Here is a 27,429-nt window from a genome sequence, read left to right as displayed (position 1 = left end):
CTTCAGAGGTAATAGCTCTTGTGGACAACAGGGAGAATGATCTTTCATTCAGCATGATGAAACAGAAAATATGTGGGATGAAGCACAGAGTGAGATAGTGCCAAAACCACAAAGAAAAATGACGTTAAATTTGAGAATGCTTGAGAAGTTTGAACCCTCAAGTAAATGATGTTCAAGAGACAGAAAAAAACAGAGATGGGAAAAACTGTTAGGATGAATGCCAGTTAAAGCAGAAGGTCTAACCAAGGATTGGACAGTACAGTCTTATACAGAAAAATTGTAACTGAATTTGTTTTGCATTCAAGATGAAGCCTTGACACCATTAGTCCATGCTGGCATTACAAAGGAAATAAATGCACTAGGATGATGGGCACTGACTGGCTGTGACAGTGGCTGTTCCATCACAGGGCAGTGCCCATGCCTTCACTGGTGTTCATTGCCCAGATTGTGCAGCTTGGAGGGGTCACTGCTGACTGCTGCATGATGCTGGGCACTGCGGTGGGTGGGTAGCTGCACTGCAAGCCAACAAACACCTGAAAACCTGCCTTTTTTTTTTTTTTTTCTTTTTTTTGTTTTTTTCCTGCCTTCACTAAGGTAGTCTTGAAAGCAAGATCTCTTTTTAAGTAGCTATGTGTTTATTTAAAGGAAAACAAAGTTTAAAAGACAGCCTGTGTTCTGGCACTGCAATAAGCAAGAATTTTACTTTTGGTTTATTAACAACTCTGGAAAAAAAAAAAGTCACTCAAACTTGAAGACTTCTGAGTGAAACAAAAGACTGAAATGAAATTACTGTTTGATTGCCAGTCACAGGCGATGCCTCAGGGCACCCAGCTATCATCTGACTAGGCACTGAAGGTGTCAATAGGATCTTTTTTGGTGGTAGAGGCAGGAGAATTTGATCAAATTAATCCTTGAGGGTATTGCTTACTACTGTTCCACCAGTTATAACTTTGTTGGTCCTAAACCACAGAGGTAGCAGAAAACAATTTTTGAAAAAGTAACAGTTGTAACACAGGAGAATTAGAGTGATTGCTGGGGCAGGTGGGAGGCTAAATGTAGTTGTGAGAAATTCTAATATGATAGTAGGATGATTCGGGTTTCTTTAATACAGACAACAAAATATTTGTGCCACTACATACAGCATTTGGTGATGTTTTACTTGGACCAGAGCTCAGACTGCTGCTCTAGTCATAAGTGATGGACCTGGCAACTGTGCAGAGACGGACTGTCAGGATGACTAACAAAGACATGAGTAGTGAAACTGAAGAAAACAGCAAACGAGATTAAGAATTACATGTTGCTGTCAGATAATAACCAGGACATTAGAAATCATTTCCGAGCCAGCACATGAATGAAGTTCACATCAAGCTTTCTAGAGGACTGAAGGGGAGTAAGTGTATGTGTGGTTATCAAATGGGGCCTGATAATCAGATGTGAGGATGGCAAAATTAATCCAGACATTTCCTGGTGACAATAAACACTGAACTTTCTGTAGGTGTCTCCAAAGTGGTTTGAATGGAGATAGAAGTGTTCTTCATTAGCACAAAATGTACATTGCAGTTACCCCACCTGACAAAGCTGCATTATGGCCAACAGAAAGTTGAAAAGCCAGGCTTACTTCCTTTGTAAAGCAGTACATCTAAAAGCTGTTAGATTTTAATTAGACTGTTCTGATGGTAAGGGAGAAGTCAAGGGTGTTATTTCTGCAAAACCACTTAGAAAGCTACCTTAGAAGTGTAATAATTCATTGTATTCGATACCAGGAAGTTCCCCTAGTAAAAGGTATTTAACATACCTGCCACGTGGTGGTAAGAGCTTTTGATGATAGCTGCCTGAACCACAGGTGATGTTACAAGGTTATGTACCCCTAGATTTGAAACACCTGGGAAAGCAAAAAAAAGATGGTTTGATTTTATAATAGTCATCATCCCTGCGTAGCTCTCTATCTTATAGAGCTCTGGCAGCCTCAAGATTACCTGCTTTTCTTTTCAGATTACAGTTCTGACAATCTTCAGTTGCAATTTTAAAAAAAATTATTTTTTTTTAGATCTCTCAGGAGCACTTAAAAGCATCTTGTTTATTCATTTACCTCCACGTACTTCAGTTCACAAAATATACAGACAATCACTTCAAGGTTTCTGGCTTCACACTACCTATAGACTTTCCAAAGCCTATGCAAGTCCCCGAGCAATTCATTCCACATACTTAGTAACCCTTAAGAAGCAATCCTTCCTTTTGTTCCCTGCATATCCATCAATTATGCACATGTGCTAACAGAAAGTAAAATATACTAGATTTTTAATATAATCTTATAGATTCTTCTACATCTACCTTACTCTCTCCATCTCTCCATTACACAGAATTTAATTTTCATTTGGTTTTATAATCTGCTAGAGTTCTCTGTAATCTTGAAGTCAGCAGTGGGGACATCATGTTTGAAAAAAGCCCTGAGCTAACTGTGCAGCCTAACTATAACAGTGCTAACAGAGTATTAACCCATTGCACTCTCTTAATTATTGGCATAAACCTCATTCTGGCTTTGACCATTTCTCTGTGTTCTTCAATATCACATTCACAAGTACCAAACAAACTAATTCACACTCTCACTGTCCTTTTTTTCTTTTTCACATGGATCAGGATATGCACTGTATGAAATTTGTCCTTGCTTATTCCCAGCTTCTGCTTGTAGGCCCAAAATGCCCCCAGTTTGTTGCCAGATATGATAGGAGGTATTAAGGAAAAAACCTGTAGTTTTACTAAAAATGCACTGACATACACAAAGCCATCTTGACATTACCTGGTTTGGCTGTCTTTGGGTGAGGAGGGATGATACTGTTCCCTTGGTACATGCTGAGTTGATTTGCCAGGAAATCAGAAGAGCTGTTGAATAACACCCCATTTGCCTGAAGGTGCAGATCTGCCCACCAGCTACCTTTTAAAATATACTTGTAGTCACTAGGAGGGGGGAAGAAAAGCAGCTTCCAACTCTTGTCCCTTCAAAGAGCTTAATTACTCATTTGGAATAATGAGGGCAACAGTTACCGTGCCCCATTTAAGCCATTACACTATGGGCCAGCATCAGCTGTTTCACCTTAAGGCAGAAGATGACCCTGCAAAGAGAGTCTTTATCCCCCTCACAGAGAATCCTTCTTTCTTAATTTGAAAAATGTGTCCAAAATACACTAAATTTTGTGAACTATCTCATGGAGGTAAGCTCCCTGCGTTAATTGTCCCCTATTAAAGAGAAAACATTTGTTACCATTACAAAATTTAAGAATAAGGTCAAATACACTAAATGCACTCTCCCATCTGTTCCTCTTCACACTCTTTATTGGTTGCATCATTCTGCCCCCCTCCCCATTTTTGCAGAGAGTGAATATATAAAAACTCAGTGTGAATCAGAAAATCTTCATTTTCAGAAGTATTCAGCACTTAACAGAGGGGGAATGAAAACTGAAGCTGTTCAAGTGTCCTTAAGCTGTGCATATTTGGGACAGAAATTATACAAAAAGCATCTTAAACCAACATTTATTGGCACAAATATACATGTCTACATACAAATGTCTACAATATTCTTGTAAAATACATTCACCACTTAAAAAAAAAAATCACTGTCCACAGAAAAGTACAATAATATTAAACTTTGTAAGTCATCACAATTTTAGCATCAAACTGCATGCATTCATCATTTATAAATGGAATTCCACTGACCTCCAGGTAAAGCACTTTAAGAAATTTCCTGGTCTCCACAAAATTATTTTTCTTCCCCAGGTATCTCTAGTAATATGCTAATGGAATGTTTTCTGTAGAGGCACAAATCACAATTTTCTTTCTACAAGGTGGGCAATGCTCTTCTCAGCACTTTCAGATCCTTTCTGAGTGCATTACTACATAGCTTAACACCACTGTGGCCTTTTACAAGGAGGCAATCAAATATTTGGTCTGGAGTTTCATTTTTAAAAGGGCAACTGTAAACTTATTTCTGATTATTCATATTAGACGGAGTGCAGCTTGAAGAATTAAAAGGAGGTAGAAGAAAGCTTTTTGGTTTGCACTGCCATTCCAGCAGCATTTGAAACAGAGGTGGCATTGCTAAGGTGACTTGTGAGGAGAACTAGTAATCTCAGTAAATCCTTTCTTTGTTGCCAGTCTAGTAATATAGTAGCCAATCAAGGTTTTTGTCACTGACCTCGGCCAGTAGAACTAGACTTTACTGAATGTCCTGAATCTGACACCATGCCTATCTTAACTCTGGTGCCAGAGAAGTAAGCTTCACATACACAGAGTGGAAAGAATGCACTGATATCCTCAGGGTGATCAGGTCTGGCCTATCTAGTGTAAAAGAAGACAGAAAAGATGTCAGTGGAAGCTCTCTGAAAAATGAGGGTTACAGTGGCTCCCACAAGGTCTGAATTTGTCTCTAATCAAATCAATGTATAAAAAAAGGCAAAAACAATAAACAACATTTGCTTATGAAGGTCCATTAAATGCTCTACCTCAAACATTGATCTTACAAAGAAAATGGCAGCTGCCATTATTTTTAAACCTGCAGCTTATCAAATGGAGAAATTAATTTTCAAAAGATAGATTAAAATATGGAGACATCTTAATTCTCTTAAATGCTTTTCATTACAAAAGCTCAGACCACCACCACATCTTGAGGTGCTGGAACATGTCCAAAGAAGAGAAAAAAATCTGGTGAAGGGCTTAGAGTACAAGCCTTAGGGGAAGTGGCTGAGGGATTGTTTAGCCTGGAGAAAAGGAGGCTGGGGGGGGACCTTGTTACTCTCTATAAGTACCTGAAAGGAGTTTGTAAGTGAGGTGGGTGTCAGTCTCTTCTGCCAAGTTACAAGTTATACAACAGGAAGAAACAGCCAACAAGAAAATGTGTAGGGGGAGGATTAGACTGGATATTAAGAAACTGAATGGTCTGTGAAGTTCCTGGAGGTATTTAAAAGACATGTACGTGTGGTGTGGACATGGCTTGGTGGTGGGTTTGTGTTCTGGTTTGGCCCAAGATAGAAACAATTTTCTGTCCTGTGATTTTGCTTTCAGCTAGGTCTCCTAAGCAGATGTACTAGCTGAAATAATAGCAAACTTCTCAGTCAGTCAGTGTCTGCTTCTAGGCCTGATAATACTCCATGTTTATAGTTGCAGGTAGGGAATGGTCAGCAGAACCAAGACCACTGATCAGTTCTGAGGAACATCTTATACTCTGGAAAGAGAAAGGGAGTAAAAGGCTCACACCTGCAACCCTCCTTTAGGGAGGAGTGGACAAGACAGGTGACCAAAATTGACAAAATGGAGTATTCCATCCCATACACGTCATCCTTGGTTTAAATTTGAGGGATTGCAAGGGTCAGACCCCTTTGTTTGTCCTTGGCCAGCATCCTGGAAGGATTTCATCTGTGCATATCCCTGTAGTCCCAACCATTACTGCTTACTTTTAACATATGAAAGGTGATTTTTAGTATATAAGGAGTTTACTAAATGTTGGCTATATTTAAATTGTTTCCCCATCTTGTCATCGTCACACTATTATTTGCTTCTTCCCCTCTTTTCCATCAAAATCAATGAAACTTCTGTTACAAGAAATGCTAAATACATTTAATTAAAATTCCAGTGTTAAAAATTGAAGCAGTGTAGCAAAAATGCTGATGTCTAGCAGTCAGGAGCCTTCTTTGGTATCACACCATTTTGAACCAAATTAAGATCCAGGAGCCATATTTTGCCTCCAGCATTCTTGTCCTATCAGTGGAGGCTGGTTTGAAGACAGAAGGGATTTATGGGGAGAAGATTCTGCTCCCCTCAAGCCTGCCTCAGCTCTGATTGAGGTCAACAGTAACAATACAGCAGAAGGCAGGGAGTCAACTCAAGAGGGTAGCAGAACAACTCCAGCCCAAATATGCTATGTTCCAAATATACTACACTCCAAAACCACAAAGGCTTTCTAAGAGAACAAAGAGACTTGAGGAATACTGGACAAGCCAGACACTGTGAGAAGAGCTAAAGATTGGAGAAGGTTATTTCATAATTATCTTTTTGTTCTCTATGGTTATTTTCTCTTTGAGAACAAGTACTTCGCCCCTTTAAACTTGTAGCACGTGGCTACCTTGGGTGCGTAGAGTGTTAGTTATGAACCACGAGGCTGCATTGATGTTTTAAACCAGTACAGGTTATGATTTTTGCTTTGGAGAACTGGCAGACGTGATATATTCATGACAGAATGAGGTTACTGCAGAAATGAGTCATTGTTAAATAATAAAGTGTGTGCTCCACCAAAACTGCATGTAACTGGACTGCCACAGATTTTCTGCTTTATTGTAAGATGTAGCTATTAAATGTCAGTGCATCAGGAAGAATGGTGAACTCCTTGGCTGACTCAGATCTCTTTTTATGCATGTATTTAAAAGGAGATAGTCCTCTGGTTCTCAATGGAGATAAGCTACTGAGTACATCAATGGAGACATACATTAATTAAATAAGAAAAGGAAATTAGCTCAAGAGGAAAACAAAATTCTTTCTTGAAGTGGAATAGACAAGTGTTTCTGAAGGACACCAGATAAAGAAAAATAGATGTGAGGTTCTGGCTTGATTGTTTCCTATCTCTCAATCTAGTACATTTCCTGAAAATAATGTCACTATCTGAGAAATCTTCAGCCATTCATTTCTCTAGATTAATTTTTTTTAAAATACTACATTGTTTGGCTATTTTGGTTTTGCTTTTAAAGAAGGTAGTTTGAGGCTGCTTGTGCTTTCTGTTGCATGGATAAACACAGGCTTAAATGTATCTTATAAATCTAAATCAGGTGTGAGGAGTAACTGTCTGGAAGAGCATCTCACTCTTCTGACTACATAGGAGGCCCAAAGGTCATAATCTGTTGTGGGTCTAAAGTTCAGGTCAGGACACAAATCCAGATGAAAGAGACTTTGATCTCTCTGAGGCCTTTTCCAGCACTCACTGTGTACATTGGGAGAGAGCCTAGTGCCTTATATGTCTATTGGTTTAGTCTTCTTCCCTGTTTAAAGGGCAGGAGAAGCAGGGTTGAGATCTAAATCCTGGATCACACCCAGGTGTTCTCTATTTTATCTGTGGGGGGTCTAGCACCAACAAGGGTGATCAACAAATAATAGACTATACATACTGCCACTGAGTGGATAACCTCCCAGAGAACAGAGAACTCTCTCTGTATAATCATGAAAAAGTGTTGAGTAACATCTGAGCTTTTGAAGTTCCCAAAGTTTGAGTCTTGCATGGTAGATGCACTTCTGACAAGCAGACATCACCATTTTACTGGTATGCTCTAGCACAGCTGCCAAGTCATGATCTTAAGATCTAAAAGCCATTGTATTCATACAAGAAGTAAAAGTTAAAGTGTTCATAATAAAGTGAAGCTCTGTCAGATGAACAGGGACAGAAATGAGACAGAGAAGCAGAATTTCAAAAGGTGTTGCTACCCAGAGAAAAAGCAGGGCAGATTGCGGCTGTTGTTATTAATCCTTTGCACAGTACTGTCCTGCTCTTCCATCATTGTGAGAGTTTAAGTAAGTTACTGCAGATCACTGTTTTAAAAGAAAAAAGCCAGGTACTGTACTTGCCTGAACTGTTTCTGGAGCTAACCTCCTGCAGGTTCAAATAGAATCAAAGCATGAGCTTTAAAAATATAAATTGATTTAATATCTAAATAACTTCTTGTCTAAGAGAACCTTGGCTATATTCAGAGTCTTCATCAGATTCTCTTCTCTTCCTTCTAACGATACTGGATTATTTTGGACTATGTTGGATTGACTGTGCTGTTACATAATGTTGTCAAATGGAAATCAGGTCAAGTGTTCCTGTGTGGGCTTCCAGGGTACTTGCTCCTGCAAGTTCTGTGTACCACTTTTTTAGGTTTCAAGCCACATTTATGTTATTGCAAAGTGAGCTAAATTAGAAGGAGGAAGGTGTAATTTCCTAGCAGGACCTTACTAGCCTATGGATAGTGGATGCAAATAAACACTTCTACAACTTCACAAGCTGCTGTGCCCTCACTGGCAAGCCAACCAGCAGCAGTGGTACAAGCACAGACCAGCTCCTAACCTGCCCATTGCAGCTATGCTGTTACTGAATGGTGTATCACACTTAGCATCCTAGCTGTACAGCTGCAGCCCTGAAACCAGAGGAAGAGTAAGCACTTACTCTAAAGGGCAGAATATATGTCTCAGACAGTGTCTAAATCTGGCTAAAGCTTTTGAAATCCTTGCTTCCAGACAGAGAAATCTTCAGTCCCCAAGATGGCAGTCAAGAAACAGTTGGTCTTGCAACCTCCTGAGGGTTTGCTGGAGAGTGGGAGAGAGGGAGCTCCTTTGTGCCCAAGCCTCAGCAGTAGTTAGTGATGAAGAGCAATAGCTGAAATTTTACCCAGTAACTGAAATTCTGATCAGTGCTGAATAACCAAGAATGGGTTAACCTTTTCATCAGAGATTTAGTATTACAAGTAGGCAGTTGTAGCTGCAGGGACATTTTAAATGTAGAGGCACTGAGAGGAAAACCATCAATATCTTGTCTTCAACACAAGTAAGATCTCCAGTTGTGTTTATATATATTGTTCTCTGTACCAGTCTAGGTATAGGTGATGGTGTTGCACAATACACGACCCTGAACCTATATTACCACAGTCTCCCTGCAGAAGAATTACCCTGCACATCAGGGAAGGATGTACTTGTTCACACTTCCTGGGCTGAATTAGAAAACTTACATGTCTTGTTTTACTGATTACAACCAGCCAGCACAGAATAACTAGCAAACAGAGAGTTAAAGCAAAACAAAGAGTTAAACACATTGATTTAGCATATTTCATCAGCACACAGAAGAAAACTGTCTCTTTCACAGACATTTTACAACCCACTAGAGGCTAGGTTTCTTGACTGCACTTTTCATAGGAAATTCTCACCAACATTTAGCAGTCATTTGCATTAGTTACTGTTTTGAGGGAGGATGAGAGCACATTCCACAACCAGAAGTTTCTATTCTCTACTCTTCTCTAAAGTGCACACTTTCATGATTATCTTGCTTGAAATATACTATCTAGGAGAATGAAAGCTTTGCATCCTTATAGCAGTTGCATTATAGTTTTATTCAGAAACTTTGCATCTTTTTAGCAAGAGGATTCAGATTTTTTCATGTATATTTGCTGCATATTTGCGTATCAGCTAAGTTGTCAGTTCAGACTCTTACAGGAGAAGGAACTGTCTACGATAAGGATCTGTATCAGCATATAACCTTATTCATTGTACCACCATGAATGCTATATTCATCTCATGAGTCCTTTCAGCATTCCCACAGGGAAGCCCTTTGAGGATCAAGCCATGTTCAACATGGGTATGGGTGGCAAGATCTCAGCTTATTCCTTTACCAGTGAAGGTTCAATCATACGTAGCACTCAGTTGTGGCACCTCGTGGTCTGAGTCCCTTAATGACAGCAGTCTTCTGTCTGGCCCATGAAGATTTTGTTTCTATGGTTTTAGAATTGTTTATGTACTCTCTGAGCTGAATGATATGAAACACTATGTGTGAATATGAAGTAATAAGTATATAGTGGGAAAAATGCAACTGGAACCTTTCATCTGGTCATTGTTTATTCTCTCTGCAAAGATCTACTTATGCGCAATTAGTATATGCCTACACTGCAATAAACTAGGCTGAGTTTCTGCTTCTTTAATCTAAGACCATGCCAAGAGAGATGCTATGCTCCACACTGGAAATATTTACGCTACTATTATCACCATTCCGATGCCCTAATTAAGTTCTAGGTGAACAAAAAAATCCCCCTTAAAAAAAAAAAAAATTAAAAATTTTAAAAATTCTTGGAATTCTTAGAAATTCTGAAGGAGTTATCCTAAAAAGACCCATCCAGAATTTCCTATATCAAAATTTGATAATTCATTTTTACTGAGGTTAACTATGATTAAACTATTCAGTGTTTAAAAAGAGAAAAAGAAAAGGAATTCAACATTTGGGATAAACCCTACAACAAAAGCACACAAGATTTTCCTCTCAAACCACACTATATAACTTCTCTTACATCAAATATTAGTTTAAACTAATTGAGTATGAAAAATAGCTGACCATTTCACAAAGATGACACCACAGGTTATGAACTATAAACACACACAAATTAAATGACATTTTAAAAAAGCCTATTAACACCATCACTTAGGAACAGTGTTCCTCTGCCTTCCTATTCTCCAGAAATTCTATTCTTCCTATTTTCTCCAGAAAAGCTTTGCTAGACATCCTAGCCTTTCTTGGCCTGTAGCTCTACTATTGCCTCTATTTACCCACATCTTCTTCCTGATTTTTGAACAGTCCTCATAATGGAGATAATTTCTGCAGAACAGTAAGGGAATGGCTTCCTGTAATTGAGCTGTGAAGCCACAAACATCACTAGAGTTGATCATGTGCTTTCAGTTAGGGCTGTAAGTAATGGGGGGAGTCCCTTGAAATCTGATAAACAATGCCTCAAGTCTTTAACTAGAGTCTGTATCTTGGTCATTTACGATGCTTGCATTACCAGCTTTGCATGTCATTTGGCTTTTTCAAGACTGTGCTAAATAATGCTTTTTTTGGTTGTCATACAGTTTTCTTTGTCCTTCACACTGAGGCTATCCTGCTTGTATGAACACCCTATAAGGAAAACTTAAAATCCATGACTTAGATCTGTGAGTTAAAAACTTAAAATCCATAAAAGATGATAATCCAGTCCTATTTGTTTTCTGCAGGCAATGTTTTTAGAGTTGGATGCCACAACTAATCTCAAAAAATCTGTATTTGGTTGGCTAAATTGAAGTAAGTTGTCTTTTGTGAATACTTTGAGAGTGGATACTCTCTTCAATGGGAGTAGCACATACTGGATTTTGACATCCAGCTTCAAGTGCTCAGATTGAGAATTTTGGTTTTAATGTTTGTTCTAATGGTTTCTAATAGGTTTGGGTCTAATCCACACGACAGTGTCCCTTTAGACAGGAGATTCCCCCCAGCTGCATTCTCTGATATGTTTAGGATGCTTTTCATATACTACAGTTTCTGAAGGTCAGTGCATACACATTTTAAGACACAGTGATAAGACAGTGTATAGAACTACTTGGCAGTATTTAGCTGGTACAGTTTCTTGTGGAAACAACAGAATTCCAAAACACATCACACTGAATGCTTATGGGCTATTACAAGCAAAAAACCCAAGACACCAGGAATTAAAAAGCGGAGTTCAACAAAGGAACACTGATTTAGTTTTTTGATATGAACAAGGTTGTGCCAAGTCTGTCTTCTTCATTTTTTTCAAGTGGAGAAATAAACTGGGAAAGGAAGCAGAAGGGAAAGAAAAAGACATAAACCAACAGTTATTACAAAGTTGCTGTTGTGCTTTATCTCACAGAAACGTGTGCTGTCAGAGGATGGCAAATGCCTCTAGCACATTTTTGCTGAAAGAGCATGACATTTCTTGCACACAGTATGCCTTCCTAGCTGAGGTAGGGATGCTCCTTCTATGTCGAAAGGAGTTTAGAGGGGGGCCTCAAGTGGAATGCAGGGGAGATTGCAGCTCGAAAGACAGAAAGGGCAAGGACTGATGGTGATGGTAGCTGCCATCCCCAGCTCCAGCAACACCTGCAGTGCCATCTGTTGTAAATCTTCCTTCAGCAGGGAGCCAGACAGCTTTTCCAGAGCCACAGTACCAGGGCAATAGGAAGCCTGGCTTGGGTCATTTCACCACCTATGGTAGCTTGGTGCTGTGAGGAACTACCCAATTTTTCTGCATATATAGCCAAGCCTGAATGGAGGGTATGATCTTGGCCCCATTCAAACCAGTGACTGGAGAAGCTAAGCAGGTCTTGTCTGTGACAGCACTTGAACACTTGATGTCAATAGGATTTAAACTAATATTTGAGATCTGCTGTAAATAAATGTGTCATTAAGTTCAATACACAGGGTTCTTCCTGAAGCTGCAACCCTTAGGCACTGTTATAGAAGGATCAAATAGACTGCAAAAATAATTTAAAATCCAGATCTTAAATATATTTAATTCTCACTAATTTTGCACTAATCTCACTATGGTGAGCCCTGAGCTGGTCTTGATGATGTGACACTCAAGTCTGTGATTTAACACCCTAAACCTAAGCCATGTAAAAACTGCTATTTCTGCTTCTAAAAGTATGAGGACAGGCATCCAACATTTAAAACCAAGAGGGAAAAAATGTTATTACTTACACAGAATTTCAGCCTTCACTTCCAGGGAAAAATTAGAAGTTACCTTGACTGCTTTTTACTTTCTTGTTAAGATACATACAATGCTCCATCATGCATGTAGACACAGCAATCAATTAAATGGCTGCACATCTGTCTTCCCAGTTTTCTGCACTAGACTGCAGAACAAAGGCCCATCTATCCTGTGAAGCCAGTTGGCCTGAGTACCCAGTTAATATAGTTAATTAATATCTAACCATTTCCCATTCTTGCTGTATCAGTGTTACGAAACCTTAGAATTATTCTGTGTCACTCTGGTGCCAACATTCATAAGACTTATAAACTGCCACATGCATCTCAATCCATTTAGGCATGTTTACAGGTGATTCTGTAAGCTCTCTTTGCAGAAACAACAGAGGAAAATGGAAATATGCTGAACACAAAGCATGTAATTTGAGATCTAGGAATTAATTCACAACCACAATCCAGACTCCTGGGTTTCTACCTGGATTGGCTAACATAAATAATCCCCCTTTTAGGAGCTACCAGCATGTTACAGCTATGTGACATAAGGCTGTTGTCAACACAGATGTTACATAAGTAAAATTGAATAAAATAAATAAAACGCTCAGTTCCTGTCATTACAAGATCTCTGGCTCTCAACCAGCAGAACTGCTATTATTCATTCATATACAATCTTTCCTAAACAAATGTATAGTACGAGGCAATCTTTTGAGACAATAAATCAGTAAGATTTTTGGCCATCTTTTAACAACATTTAGGTATTCAAGATGAAAAGGGAGTTTCAGAAGCACCAACATCTCAAATTCCAGCTGATTTGGTGGGAACTAGGCACCGACATACTTTTAAAAGATTCACCAGACTCCTGTTTGCCTGTGGGCATGTGGTAATTGAGGCATTACTGATCTCACTAGAAAACACCAGCACCATGGCAGTGGTTGCAATGAAAGGAAGATATCTGAGACTGCATAGAAATTTGTAGGAACATGAAAAGGGTGAGTCTTCAATCCCAGGGAAAGTTATGTAATATGCTAATGTAGAATAGATTAAATGTCAACAAATTCGACCTATAGAATGGTCCAGAGGGTTTGCAGTAATTTGCACTGTAACAGCATGACACTAGAAGGGGAAATTCAGAAATCATTCAGTTTAAATTTTTATCTATCTCTCTCTCTCTCTTTTTTTTTTTTTTTTTTTTTTTCTCCTGAATACATTAGCACTCCTAAGTCACAGAGCTACCAGGATCATAAATGAAAGAAAAAATTAATTACTCACTTATAATTATAATGAGAATGACTGCGCATACTACACCAAGGATGATCATCATCTATAAAAACAAAGTTATGAGAATAAAAAAGAGAGTCAGGTTGTCAGGTTTTCACATGAAAGACATTAACCTCTCAGTTTTATTGCTTTTACTTAGCATTATTAATTCTAGTAAATACTGACTGGAATAGACTTGCTAATGCCCCACATTTAAGTGTCAATTTTAGGAACAGCTGACAACCAGCAATGGACATAGCCTCTTGTCAAAGCTGGCAAGTTCTTTCCCATCAGCTAAGATGCTGTGACCAAGTTCATCCCTTTCCAGCAGTAAAGGCATCTCTTTCTACCCTTCACAAGAAGAGAGGACTTAGAGATCCTATCCTGCATGCAAAGTCCCATTAAATGCAAGTGAGAATGTTTGCCATGAGCTGATTTTTGACAAGAATTGATGTTCCCTTACCTTGCAATTTTTCCACCAGTATTTTCTCTTCAGTTTGGCTGCACTGGTTTCAAATTGTGAAGCACCTGCTTGCAATGCATCTGCCCGGTTGTCAAGCTCTGATAGCTTCTGGTCTCTTTCTAACACCTTGTCCACGTTCATTCTCATGATGTCTACAACCTGCAAAGGCACAGCCTCACATTAGATTCCATACACAGTAAGGTCAAAAGTCATGTGTGTGTTCCTACTCTGGAATGTCAGATATCATACTGAACCCAGCCATTTGTCGTCGTAGTATGTGATGGCACTTATCTGGATGGTGCCTCAAAACCCAGGCCTATGGAAACAGACACAGTGAGAGCAAGATGAACATACCTATACTATGAGCACCTATACTGTGCTCAGTTGCCCTTGAAAGTAAAAAATACAGGGACATTATGAAATTCTATAGTCTCATTAAAGTCGTTTATGTCATTTAGGCTACAACTAGCTATTTCATTATATATACAAAAACCTCATGGAAACAAGTACCTCTGCTACAGTTTAGTTGACATTTGTCCAGTCATCACTAAGACTGAACCGTTGTTTTCCTTATACATTTACTATAATTTCCTTAGCAAAAGGAAAGAAATCAGATAGATAAAGGCCACTCTAAAGGGAACTGCATGCATTTCCTTACTAAGGAATTTACTCATTCTTCAGATCTTTTGCAGACAAGATAAATTCCCAGCCATAATTTGAAGTCCTGCTTGAAAGTGGAGGATAAAATTTTACCTGGGAAAGTTCAGTCCAAAGTGCAGCAGGGAGCTCATGCCACTTCATTGTACAGTCTCAGCGTAAAAAGTGTGTGCACATCCAGTACACAATAGGCAGGGCTCATTCATGCATACGTTTTATATAGAGAGTTAGACAAAAATCCTCTTCTAGCAAGTTAATAACTCTGAATAGAAATCTTATACAAATTCATCACTAATGTATATTTTAGACACTATACCAATCTCAGTAAAGTTGTGTCCACTTATTCTAGCAGTGAATATGGTTGCTGCTCTGTTACTTCTCACACTTTGTAATTAGGAAGGCCATTTAATATAGTTTAACTATTACCTGCAAAATCCCAATTATTAAAAAAATGCATGATTTAAATTCAGTGAGATGAAACTGGTAGCAAAAGGGTCTTTGAAGGGACTGACATAGGATTAAAGGGTGTTTCAAAACTCAAAAGGTTCGTTTCATTTGTCCATCAAAGCTAAACCAAAACCAAACCCAAATTTTCTTTCTTTTCCAAACCAGTACCTTCACCTTCCAAGCATTTTACTTCATATCAAATAAAAAAACCTTTTGATTCATTTCTCAGCCAGTATTTAGTGGAATTGTATCCTGCCACCATGTTTCACAGTAAAACTTTTAAACTATTTGAAAATTTGGAATCAAAATTCCGGAACATTTCCTACCCATTCTGTCCTTTGTTTTGCCCAGAACTAGTTGCTGAATTGAGCCTGACCGCAGCAAACACAAGCCTAGACTGCATTTTTTTCAAGTAAATAAAGCTTTGTCTAGACCAAAATGAAGACCTGAGCCTTAGAAAATAAACCCTGGAGTGCCTACAAAAAACAGAGGGGAAAACTCAGCATGGATATAGCTGAAATATTATATCAGCACTGATATAAAATTGAAACTGTCAGTCATTTTAATACGACCATGAATTTTCTCTTAAGTAAAATCGTGATCATATTTCTTAGTTTTGGGTTTGGGTCTGAAGGGCTTTGCGGAACCACAAGGGGAGCAGAAGAGCCAGAGGAGTGTCGTGTTGTGCTGTGGTGTTTAGCGCCATCTACAGATTACTTTTCTGTAAGACACAGGAGAAAAACAAGCAGGAAAGCTCTCGTCTGAAGTTCAAAGCAATGCTTAAGGGATGGTCCTCAGGTGCTCTAAACCAGTTTCTCCAGTACTGAAAGCCCACAAAGCGGTTTTTTTCCTTGGATATTCTTATACGCTGATTACACTATTAGACTAGGATCTGCTGACCATGCAATAGTCACAAAAAACAACCTCAGACCAACCTCAGTCTTCCTCTCAAATTTGAGGGGAAAAAACCAGCAAAAAAACCCCTGATTATCACCTGCATAATCCTCAACTTTAAGAGCTACTCATGTTTAAGAGCTACTACATCCCCTTATACAGGGTAAGAGTTCCTGACAATATCACTCCATCATGCTTCACAAGAAGACAAACTTGGATGGTCTTGAGTGAAAAGTCTCAGAATAGAGTATCTTGACCACAAAGTGAGGGTTCACTAGCCATTGATCTGCTTGAAAAGCTCCATCAACCTGCATCACTCATTTTAGACAATAACTAGCAACTATTTTTTCTCTTCTAGGGACAACTACTTTTGCTGTAGGTCACATAAACAATTACAGTACCATCATAATGTAACATGCTCAGAACAACAAGTTTATTTCATTATTCTGACCTAAGACAAAAGCTGAAATGTAATATTCCTTTCCCCAATGAAGGGCACTCTGCTAATGTCAATGAAGTTAGCATGATGAGAAAATCATTGATAATGAGAGATACAGGCCTAGAAATTTCTGCAGACATTTCTGCAGCCAGAGGATGTTCTTGTCACCAGCTCCAAGCATCAGTAATGGAAAGGCCAGGAAGACCTTGTTTCTGCTCTTCAGCAAAGAAATTCCAAAAAAATCCAAAGCCCAATTTGACAGGATTATTTAATTCAACTTAAAAAAACACATTTCAGTCTCATATTGTGGGGTCTCCTATTTTCGAAGCATACCTGCAGCTTTTGAAAATAGAGGCATTTGTGCATGTGAAAACTACTTTTTTGTGTGTATTTTCAATCTGGCATTAAAGAATCACAGAAGCCGTCGTCACATCTCCACAGACAGGAGGCAATCAGTTACTTAAATCTTTGTAGGGACTTAGCAAAACTCAATACTTAATACCCAACATGTAAATCTGCACAGCAGGTGTGCAAGGATGCCACAGCTGCTGCTGCGCTGCTGGTATGCTCCATGACTACGCCCAGGAGCAGTGGTAGATCACATAGTCCCATTATTGCAGCAGTTAGGTGGGTGCTGGCGTTATAGCAAAGGTGGTGAGGCAGATGGTATGCTTCAAGAATTCAAGGATCCATGCTGCAACAGGCCTATGGTCCTCCAAGACCAACAAAACCACTGGGAATTTGTTGAAGATGCTGGTATGACCTTGTGTGTAGGTACTTTCCTTGGGGACAAATTGTGATGATTAATCAGTAGAGTTCTGGCCAAGAAACAAAGCCTTTAGATGTACAGTTCTCATGGCTTGAACCTATTTATGAGAAGCTGATGATCTGTCCCTACAAAATGGCACATGAGATTAGTATCTGACCTTTCACAACACAGGAACATATTGATAGAGCTGATGGCACCTTTACATTTCCTCCTAACCTGGCTATCTGGAATGAATTCCTGAATTGCTACCAATGCCCACATTTATTCAACAGAAGTGTTATTGGCACAAGGATGTTAATACTCAGTTTCTCTCTTGTACTGTCTGCCTCCTCATCCTTTGGTAAACCTTATTTCCTAGACCCATTGCCTTCAGACAAACAGGAGCTGCTGGATCAGTAGGAAGGAAAGCTTCTTAAAGAAAAAAGTAATCATATCAGCATCCTTGTGAGCAACAAATCACCTAGACCCACTTACCTCATCCACCCGGGCTTGTGTCTGCTGTAGCCGTTTGTTGCTTGACACACTGGGAGCAGGAGGTGGACCTGCAGCCCCAGCACTGGTGGGACCTTGAGTAGGAGCTGGAGCAGACCTAGATCAAAACCAGAGAACATAAAAAGTGACAAGCTCTCTTCACTTGTTCACTACCCTTTTTCTGGAACAAGCACAAAGTGCATAACTCTTAAAAGGCAGTTTCCATTGTCTTACAGTCCACACTTCTCATTCCTAGATCACAGGACCGGTGTTCTGCTCTCTCCTATGCTCCAGTTAGTTTTCACACTATTTTCTGATAGGACCATATCAAACTTTTCCCCTCCCCTTGTTACCTTTTTAAACAGTGAGCAATTCAGATTATTTGCCCCAGCATAGGCTAATGGCCAAACTGACCACAGGCCTGACTAGTAGGACAGAGCTTTTGTTCCACTAAGGAAACAGACTCTGCTCCAGGTATTTTGTGCTGATGCTATAGGAGCCAGTGCCTTTCTCCTCATTGTGCTAAATGATGCACTCCCCTGTTCCTGGGTGCTTGACTGGAAGCTAACCAAGTAAAGGTAAACAAAAGGAGAGGAGAAAGAAATGGAGGAGGAGGGGAGGGAGGTGTGAGAATTGCACACAGCATGGGGTTACTCATCTCAAGCAATGCTTAACCATCCCACTGGCTGTCCCCAGATACCCCGCCAGAGCAGCTGGTCAGGCTTGAACATCTGCCGTGGACCCTGGATGAATATTTGCAGCAATGTTGTGAACAGAGCCCTGATCTCCTGTGAATCAGCTCTTTTCTTAAGCATCAATACTGGCTTTCCCCAGCTTGCTTTAAAACCAGAGACAAAACAAAAGTCCCTTAAAATCCAACAACAGATTGAGTCTGTCTTGGTGTACCAGTCTGAAAAGGATTCCTCAGCCTTAGCCACTCATCCTTCACACACACACACTTCGGTTGGTGTCAACCTCACCTTTCCTTTCAAGGAACCTCTGTTACTTCTTCCTGCAGACATAAAACCCTCCCTGAAGCTTCCAGAAGAAATCCCTTAAGCATGTGAACTGAAAAATATCACAGATCCCACTCCTGCATTACCAATGCCTTCCCACAACAACAGAATGAGAGAACACAGTGTTTCTATGTGAGTCATTCCCTTTTACATCCTAAGGTCTGATTATTGCTGCTGGAATTATGACCCCATTAATACACTGTCAAAGTGTTTGGTGGCACTAAAGTTAGTTCCCCAAACGTGAACTATCTTAAACCTTAAGCTGCAAAATTTAGTTTAACAGTATCACCTGTGGGCTAAAATCTCTCAAGATAACACTGACCCTCACAGGCTCTAAACAGATGGAGCAGACCTGGAGCACTGTTTTGTCTTTCACTTTTTAAATTTTTTTTTTTTCATTATTAAGCTTTAGTTGAAAGAAAAGAACTTGAGCCATACACCAATAGCTTATCCTTCGAGGACCTCACAGCCCCTACTAAAAACATTAAAGACCAGATGCAGCTGCCACCTGCAATGGAATTACTTCACTGAAGGGCCATTGGCCAGGATCCCAAGAGGATTTATTCTCAGTTTATGCTGTTGTCACAAAGGATCAAAATCTGACTGTAATGTTTATCAGACTCAAATAATGTAAAACAAGGTCTCCCTGTAGCACTAAAAACTTCAAAGGGAGTTCCTGGTACAACAACAGAGCTAAAATTGAAATTGTGACATTTCTTTGCAGTCAAGGAAGTAAATAGGCTTTTTTGCAATCAACAGAAGCAGAATGTTATCTATGGAAACATTGTGTCACACTGCTCACTAGGAACCTTAACACACCTCCCGTCTTAAACTGTGTATTGCTAGCATCTCAGAAAGGACCGCAAGGAGACATTTTTCCCAGGAACATTTTTTGTGCTGGTAAAAAGTGCAGTGGTATTCTTGGTCAAAGGTGTGTGAGAACTCCAAAGTTCAGTGCTCTACCATATAACTTTCCTGCTCAGTAATTTTAATCTTTCTTTGCACCTCCCAAGGTGTCCTTAAAAATGATCTTGCTTATAAAGTAGACACTCGACAGCTTGCTCTCTTCAAGCATCCTTGCTATCTTCTAGTTTCCTTTCAGCTGTATTTCCTGGGGCTTTTCTGCTCCCTAAGGGAAGAATGGGTAGCAAAAATGGATGTTCTGACTGCTGCCCTAGCCATCCAGCAGGAGTTACTATAACACTACCAAAGAGAGACAGCAATCTTTATACTAAGGTACAGCAAGCTGTACCCATCTTCATTAATTACATAAAATCCAATACTAGAGTAAGCAGAGCTGGGTGCTGCCTGCAGGGCAGAGCTACTCTTTCCAAACCTTTGGTGTCTGGAGCTGTGCTCCAGAGGGTCCCCATGCTTCTGGCTCAGCCCAACCTATGTTTGAGTCCTGTAAAAAGCATCTTGGCCTGGCAGCAGGAGAAGGCAGTACCTCTTGAGCCAGTGTAGTATTCCATACGGGTCCCACAAGGCATCCATTAAGAGTTTGTCTTAGAACCTAAGTTTTCTGGTAAAGAAGGGAACTGAAGGTCTACATCACTATAAAGCACCGACATTGTCCAGTACAACTTAGTGCAAAACTGCTAGAATCAAAGTCCAACCTACATTTGCATAATTTTTCTATTATTGCCTCTGTGCTATGTCATAACAACTTATGATTTCTCAGAAGCATTATTCAAAAAAACCTATGCAAAACATCAGCACCCTGTTAGAGAAGCTTGCATTTGAAATACATGAAGCATCATAACTTTACTGTCCTATTTCTCGTGGCCTGACATGATTTTTGGAGCTATGAAAGAATGCAAAGTCCATAGAACACTCCATCATAGGGTCCTTAGCCACCAGACTTGTCTGGGGGGTTGTTTTGTTTGTTTGTTTGTTTTTCTTTTCATTGATGCTTAGAACTTTCACTCCCCAAAATAGGTCAAATTAATTTTGAAGGAGGAACAAAGCTCCATTATTGGGGAAGAAGGGTATAAACCCCTACTAAAGAGTCTTAAATGGCAACCACTCACCAATGTCAGAGCACTGAGGTACACTATGAGAGAGTGATGAGTTCACTTACTTCAGGACTTTTAGAGTCTCAGCAATTGGGTTGCTCTTTATACATAAACGTTAGGTTCTTGCTCCCCCACCCTCCCAGATGCTGCCAGTTGGCACACGAGCAGCCTGACTGATTGAAATCAAGTGCTGGCTCTGTGTGTTTATGCACCCACCTGAGGAGAAACATTTGAGGAGTGTCCTAGTGATACAATAAAGTGTTCTCAGCTGACTCGGACATACTCAGTTCTTCTGGTAACTTGCTAAGCCTGAAAACGGTAGGCTAAAATCCTGACTAAGAGATTTCTCATCTTATCTGGGTATTTTGGAATCAATTTACTACTTAGCTGTAACCCTTTGAGGGAGCTGCAACTGTAATTAAGAAGGAATTGGAGATATCTAGTGTTGCTGTGCTCCATTTGAGCACTGGCTGAATAAACATTAAGGATAACAATGTATTTAATATTGTGGAAAGCTGCCGGACCCAAACTTCCATTTTTGTTCATATGCGTGAGTTACCTAGGATAGATTTTTGGTGTTAATGAAGGTAGGCAAAGAGGATGCACAGTGCAAAACCAGGAGGACAGGCCACCACTGTGACTTTGGTACCATTTACACTAACTAGGACCTTGATACCTGCTTTGAGCAACTTGTTTTAGCCATCCAAAGTGCTTCTAAAGCCTCCAGATATGGGGCCTAATCCCTTCAAAGTCTTTATCCTAATAACACTGCAATAAGCTAAAGAAAAGCTATTATCCCCACATATGGCTGGGAAACAGGTACAAGGAGATTAAGTGACTTGCTCGGTGGCACTGGAGCCTGTGGCAAAGCAGCCCCAGCCTCTTTGTTGCCACCTTCTGCTTCCCTCCTACTGATTGAAAATATAAGCTCACAACCTATTTCTAATAGCAGGAATTATTTTCTACCTCTCAGGCTTAAACAGTGAGAAACACACAGTTAAAGGTTACAGCACATGGGAAGTGAGAATGACATCAGATAACTTCAGCTGGTATCAGCTGGCAAAGCTCAGAGGAGGGAGGAGTGAAAAGTGCATTGATGCAGCAGAAGATTCAACTAATGATCCCTATAAAAAATGAAAGAGGCAATTTTCTGTGAATACCAGTGTAATTTCTCTTTCTTCATACCTTTTTCCCTTATTGTTGAAATAAACAAAATTCCACTGCATCTCTTCCTCTTTATTTTTTTTTATGACTAGGAGCCATATTTCTGTAGTAAATATTTACAGTTGCAACCAAACTTAAATATATATTTAAGACACAGTTCTTCCACTTGAACTCCTTCAAAAGGCATCTAGCTACTTGGGCTTGACTGCTTGAGCAGGGGTGGACAGTCTGAGGTTCCAAAAGCATTTGAAAAATATACCACAAAACCTCCTTTTACAATTTAATTGCAAAACACGTCAGAACACTTCCATAGGTCTGTACTCTTGAGATTTAACTCTAAAACAACTACTAAAATTCGCTTCAAATGCAAATTCTTACACTACTATAGTGACTATGGATGTCAGTGAAGAGGGAGAATCTGTAAGGAAGGAGCTCTGTAGTCCTCAGGGTTTGTTGTCAGTTTTGAACTTGCTTTATTTATTCCTGTACAATAATGGATAAAACATTTTTTCCAATGCTAGTTTGCAAAGGTGGGCTTTTACAGACAATACTTAGAGTCTTCTGCTTGCTCAAGTGATTTGTTAGTTCCTGGTTTTCTAATTATGGATTTCTACCACATAGAATTTTATTTTTTCAGATCAGTTGAGGCAACACCAGCACAAAAGCTTTCCTAAAATACCAGTTTTATTTTTGTGCAGTCTGACACAGTTTTAACAAATTCCAGTCTAACCAAAAAGGGCTGACTATTACTCTGCACTATCATATTTACATGCCATGTCACATACTATTTCTGTCAGGAGAGGTTCAGAGAATAGGCAACATAATTTTATTGTCCCCATAAAATTACGTGTCCTTCAGAATCAGGTTCTTATCCTTACAAGTAGATAACAATGTTCTCTGCCTTTAATGCGAGAGGGCTCTTCAAAAGAAAACCTGGATAGACAGCACAACCTACCCAGGTGCAAGATAGATCCACTCAGTAAGGTTATTTGCTTTTGGGTTTTGTTGCCCATTAATTGGGAAAAAAAAAAAAAAAAAAAAAAAAAAAGCTGCTCAGTCTTCAAAAAGAAGTAATGATATTATAAAACCAGGTAGTGTGAAAAGATAGTGAGGTTATTGACAGAAGAGCATCACTTCTGGGGTAGCAGACATTTGCATACTTGGGGGTGAAGGGTTTTTTCAGATTATGGAAAGGTGTTTCCAGTCCTCTGATATTTCACACTGGGAGCAGAATTGTTTCCCAACAGGAGCTAAAAGGCTTCCTTCACTACTAGGGAACCATCACTGATTTAACAGAGATGTTGCTCTTACCTGTGCTTTTCAGTGTTCCATTGCAGCTCTTCAGTAACAGTGACTATTGCCAATTACATGGCTGGAGATTTTAACTTAGACATATCCCATTCTAAGACTTTCAATTTAAAAACCATTTCTCATGCTTTTTTATTAATTGGGTAGTAATGGGTAATAGTGAATTGGTGGTAGGAAAAAAAAGCCAAACCACATATAAAAGGAATTAGCATTTCAGATGTTTCATTTTTGTGAAGAAACTTCTACTTTGACCACATCTTTTCTCCAAATGTGATTTTCATGTACTACCAGCAATATTCTACAAGGACTCTCCCCTATTATGAAATATTTACTCTGATCATCAGCCAAAGAATAATACCCTAAGTCTAATGTCTTGGGAACCCTAAATATTCCCACCGGTTTATTATGACTGCATTTACCATCTGGTGTGCTAAATATGCACACAGAGGAAAAATAAAAGAACCTTAAGACATCATCTTTAATTTGATCATCAGTTGTTATGCTAATAATGACTGACTGATCTATCTTCTCCGATATCTTCTATTCAAGCCAATTACATTACTTACAAGGACCAAGGCACCTGAATTCTAAATCAAGCCAATTAGTTAAGCCAAATGATTTTTATGACAAACAAAAGAATTTGCCAGAAAGAGTTGCATTGTTTTCATAATTTCTCTAAATTATCATCTTCACAACAACCAGTTGCAGATACTCAAGTAGTGTTTCTGTTAGTCAGCAAAGTACCATAAGGCAGGATCCCTTTTCTAAAGTGACAACAATACAGATTTTTTTTGATCCTTCTTTCCCCCTGGTGTCATTTTTTGTAAAGTCTGTGGCTTAAGCTAAAAGTCAACATAGTGCAAGGATATTGATTCATGTGTTAACCACTGTCCACACTTTGCAGAGCAGTCTATGGATTTGCCTGAAGGATGATTACAAGTTACATGACTCTTGGTGCTGGTGTCCACATTTTAGGTTCACAAATTAAAAACTCACAACTACACTATAGAAGCCAACAGTCTAATATATGCTAGTGTCAATAATTACCCATCAAAAAAAGCCTCAGCACATAAAAACTAACTACCATGTTTTTATACCCCGGTTGACCAGTCCCATCTTTACCTTTAACTGAATAAAATAAACATTAAAAAAAAATATGTATGCAACTACTGAAGCAGCAGTTAAGTTGATAGTCACCATTATAACCTGTAACCCATATGACCCACTCCTGGTCTGACAAGTATACCACAGCTAGGAACTGCTGACCCAAGTTTGGGCTTTAACACACTGAGAGATTGGTTTTTATTTTTACACCATAGCACTTGTCTCTCCAAAAGCAGTGGTAGTGATAAGGGTTCTCCATCTCTTTCCAGAAGGGCAGAGCAGCAAATTAGGTCTCCTGGGGAAAAATGAAAGAAGGAAGAGCCCCAACTTACTGAGCACCTGAGGGAGCTTCTCAGCTTGTGGGGCAACCCCACTGCTCCTCTCTGCTTGTGGGACCTCTGCTTACTTACTGCCAGCAAGGCACTACAGAGTGGGGAATCTTCCCTGCCCTGCTTAGATCAGCAGCGGACTTTGCCCTAAAAAACCTCTGCCCTAGACTAGCTACAGATCTGGTGAATCTCTGGGAACGTTGCATACATTTTTTCACTGCTACAAGGACTGTAAATCTATATACCTAAATATAGAGAACTGAAATAACTAAACACCTCTAAAGTAAATCGTCTCCTTTTAAGGTCATTTCCTCAGACTGGCCAGTGATTTTAGGAAATTTTAGTCCCATAGTGTGTGGTCTTATTCTTATAAAAGGGTTAGGTCTCATTATTAGCTGACTAGAAAATAAATAATCTCTAAACTAAATAAGATTTATTTTAATCAGAGAAATAACACAAATACACAAGCATTTATAAAAATTATAAGTAAGCAATTATGAAAAAAATTCTCTTCACATATGTATTGAAATTAACATAATATTGCAATAGGAGATAATACAATTTCTTATTTTCTAAATTTTGTTTAAATTTTTACTTTGCATCAGGCTGCTTTTGGTTAGAAATTGTTTGCTAAAAAAATGTGGAAAATCCATCATGTGAAACACTCATGATAGTTAATAACTAAAAAATATCTTAACTCTAATGTCTACACAGAAAAATACCAAAACACAAGTCACTAAAAGTAAATTCTTATGAGGAAGCTTTAGCTCTAGCTCCCAGGTAGTATTGACTGTACCTTATATTACTTCTTATAAGATTTCACAATAAGGAGGTTTCAGACTTTTATAATATACTCTCTTCAATACCTGAAAGTATACAAGCTTTCACTAATTTTTTCTTCTTAAATTTTTTGTAAAAAACCCCACCCACAGGAACCAATAGATTCAACAGAGAAATCAAATCCACAATAACAAAAAGCCTTTTCTTTTTTTTCTTATGTTAAGTTACTGATGTGAAATCAGAGAAAGAAAACTGACTGCAAACTGAAACAATACTGGATTAAAGCAGAAAATCACCAAGGCATACCAGGCTGTGGGATAGGAGAAAAACAGAACAAAGCTTTTGTGAAACATGTCTTAAACAAGAATAAACCTATAAATACACTGAAAATGCAGTCAATGTAATTGCTGTTGTTTCCCTCTCCAAGCTGGAAGAAAAAGAAGAAACACAATGTATATTGGAAACTATAGGAGAAACATAGAAATACCACATAAGCTGCTAGATAAATGCCTAAAAAATTCAGGACTCCAAAGCCAGAGTACATTTGGATGAGCTGATGATGTTAAACAACCTGATCCATCTGCTAGATACTCCAGATTCACAAACCGTCGTTTTCAACCTCTTGACCAGTTACTAAGGACACAGTTCAGTAGAAATGTCCAGCTTTTAGCTAAGTCCCAAGTCTTATTTCTGAACACAAGCTGATGTACTTGAAGTTCATACTGATATCGTATCTTATGGTTAGACCTCCACTGTTCTCCTTCAGAGAAGTAAAAGAATCCACTCTTCCTAACTTTCTATATAGCTTCCAGGATCATGGGCTATACCCAAAGTAGTAAACAAGCAGCAGCTGGGCAGGGAGTGGGAGGGAAGGCTCAAGTTGAGAGTTTGACTCAGACATCCCCTACTCACTGACTCATGTATTGGTGCAGAAGAACCTGCTGTAATTTGTTGCTGGCTGCAGTCAGTTAAAAGTTAACTCTGATACAGAGGAGCAAGGAGGACTCTCAAAGGAATGTTAAGATTAATATGCTTTCCCTTGCTTTAAAGTAATAGTTTTTCGATCAAGGATATTTTCTGTGCCTGTCTTCTGAGAGACCCAAATTAAAACTTAGGAGGCTCTAGGGATTTCCATTTGCCTGTAAATAACTTCCCAGCATTCTTGCTGCACTTTAGGAGCAAATCAACTATGAATCTGTTTGGTGTTATTGTTTTGGGTTTTTTTAATTAAAAAAGCCCCAGCAACAACAAAACAGCTGAAAGTCACATTTCAATCAGCAGTGAAGCATTTTTGCAGCCTTGCTATACACATCTATTCAGTAGCAGTTTCATCACAACTGAACTTTATAGGGTAATTAGCATCCTTACTTATATTAAAACTTAATTACCAGGAGGCTTATTAAGCTTATATCTTCTGTAACTACTTGGCCAAGAGAATTATAGTGAACATTCTATATTGCTCCTATTCATTACTTAAAAGCAGTCACCCAGTATGTGCAAGTGTGAAAACAGAACAGCAGAAGTGTCTGTGCATGAAGCCAAACTTTGACACTTATTTCTCACAAAAGGTCATGTTCAGTTTTTGAAGAGCTGCTGTGAAACACAGATACCATTTGCAAATGACTATGTCCCTATGACAGGTATTCCACCTTCCCACAGTGTTATGATTCATATGCAATGTTATTTCTCCACAGTTTCAACACTCATCAATTACTGAAAATACATTGCATTTTACCAATCAAAAGCAATAAAAGAAAATTTCTCATTTCCAACTCTCACCAAATGATAAAAAAACCCAGAACATTTTGAACACAGCAAAACCAGAATTTTAAAGACCTTTTAAAGAGGATCTTTAAGACTACATTGTCAAATAAATAATTTGTCAAATTGATGTGAATTCCTTAAACACTGCCTAACAGAAAATCATACCATCCATATTGAACATGTTCTGAGCACTTTAGACACATAAGATTTATCTATATCATGTATCTATATCATACCTATATCGTGAGGCAGCCATGTCTCAAACTTTTCAGACTCCTGACCCTATGGGATCAGAGAGCCTTGTA

General features: G+C 39.0%; 1 protein-coding gene across 1 annotated transcript in view; it reads right to left on the bottom strand.

The window, feature by feature from the left end:
• Positions 1-3,511: 3,511 nt before the first annotated feature.
• Positions 3,512-27,429, bottom strand: part of LOC139799685 (vesicle-associated membrane protein 2-like) — a 45,264-nt gene continuing 21,346 nt past the window's right edge. Inside the window, exons 2-5 of the mRNA XM_071751873.1 lie at positions 17,648-17,762; positions 13,968-14,126; positions 13,517-13,568; positions 3,512-11,334 (exon numbers count right to left, since the gene is read on the bottom strand). Coding sequence (XP_071607974.1) covers positions 11,318-11,334; positions 13,517-13,568; positions 13,968-14,126; positions 17,648-17,762 — 343 coding nt within the window. The 3' untranslated portion in view covers positions 3,512-11,317. The remainder of the gene's footprint in view (positions 11,335-13,516; positions 13,569-13,967; positions 14,127-17,647; positions 17,763-27,429) is intronic.

Source organism: Heliangelus exortis, chromosome 9, assembly GCF_036169615.1.
Source record: "Heliangelus exortis chromosome 9, bHelExo1.hap1, whole genome shotgun sequence".
NCBI classification, from domain to species: Eukaryota; Metazoa; Chordata; class Aves; order Apodiformes; family Trochilidae; genus Heliangelus; species Heliangelus exortis.
Note: the sequence above shows the minus strand (reverse complement) of the source record. Positions and strands in the feature narration are given on the sequence as shown.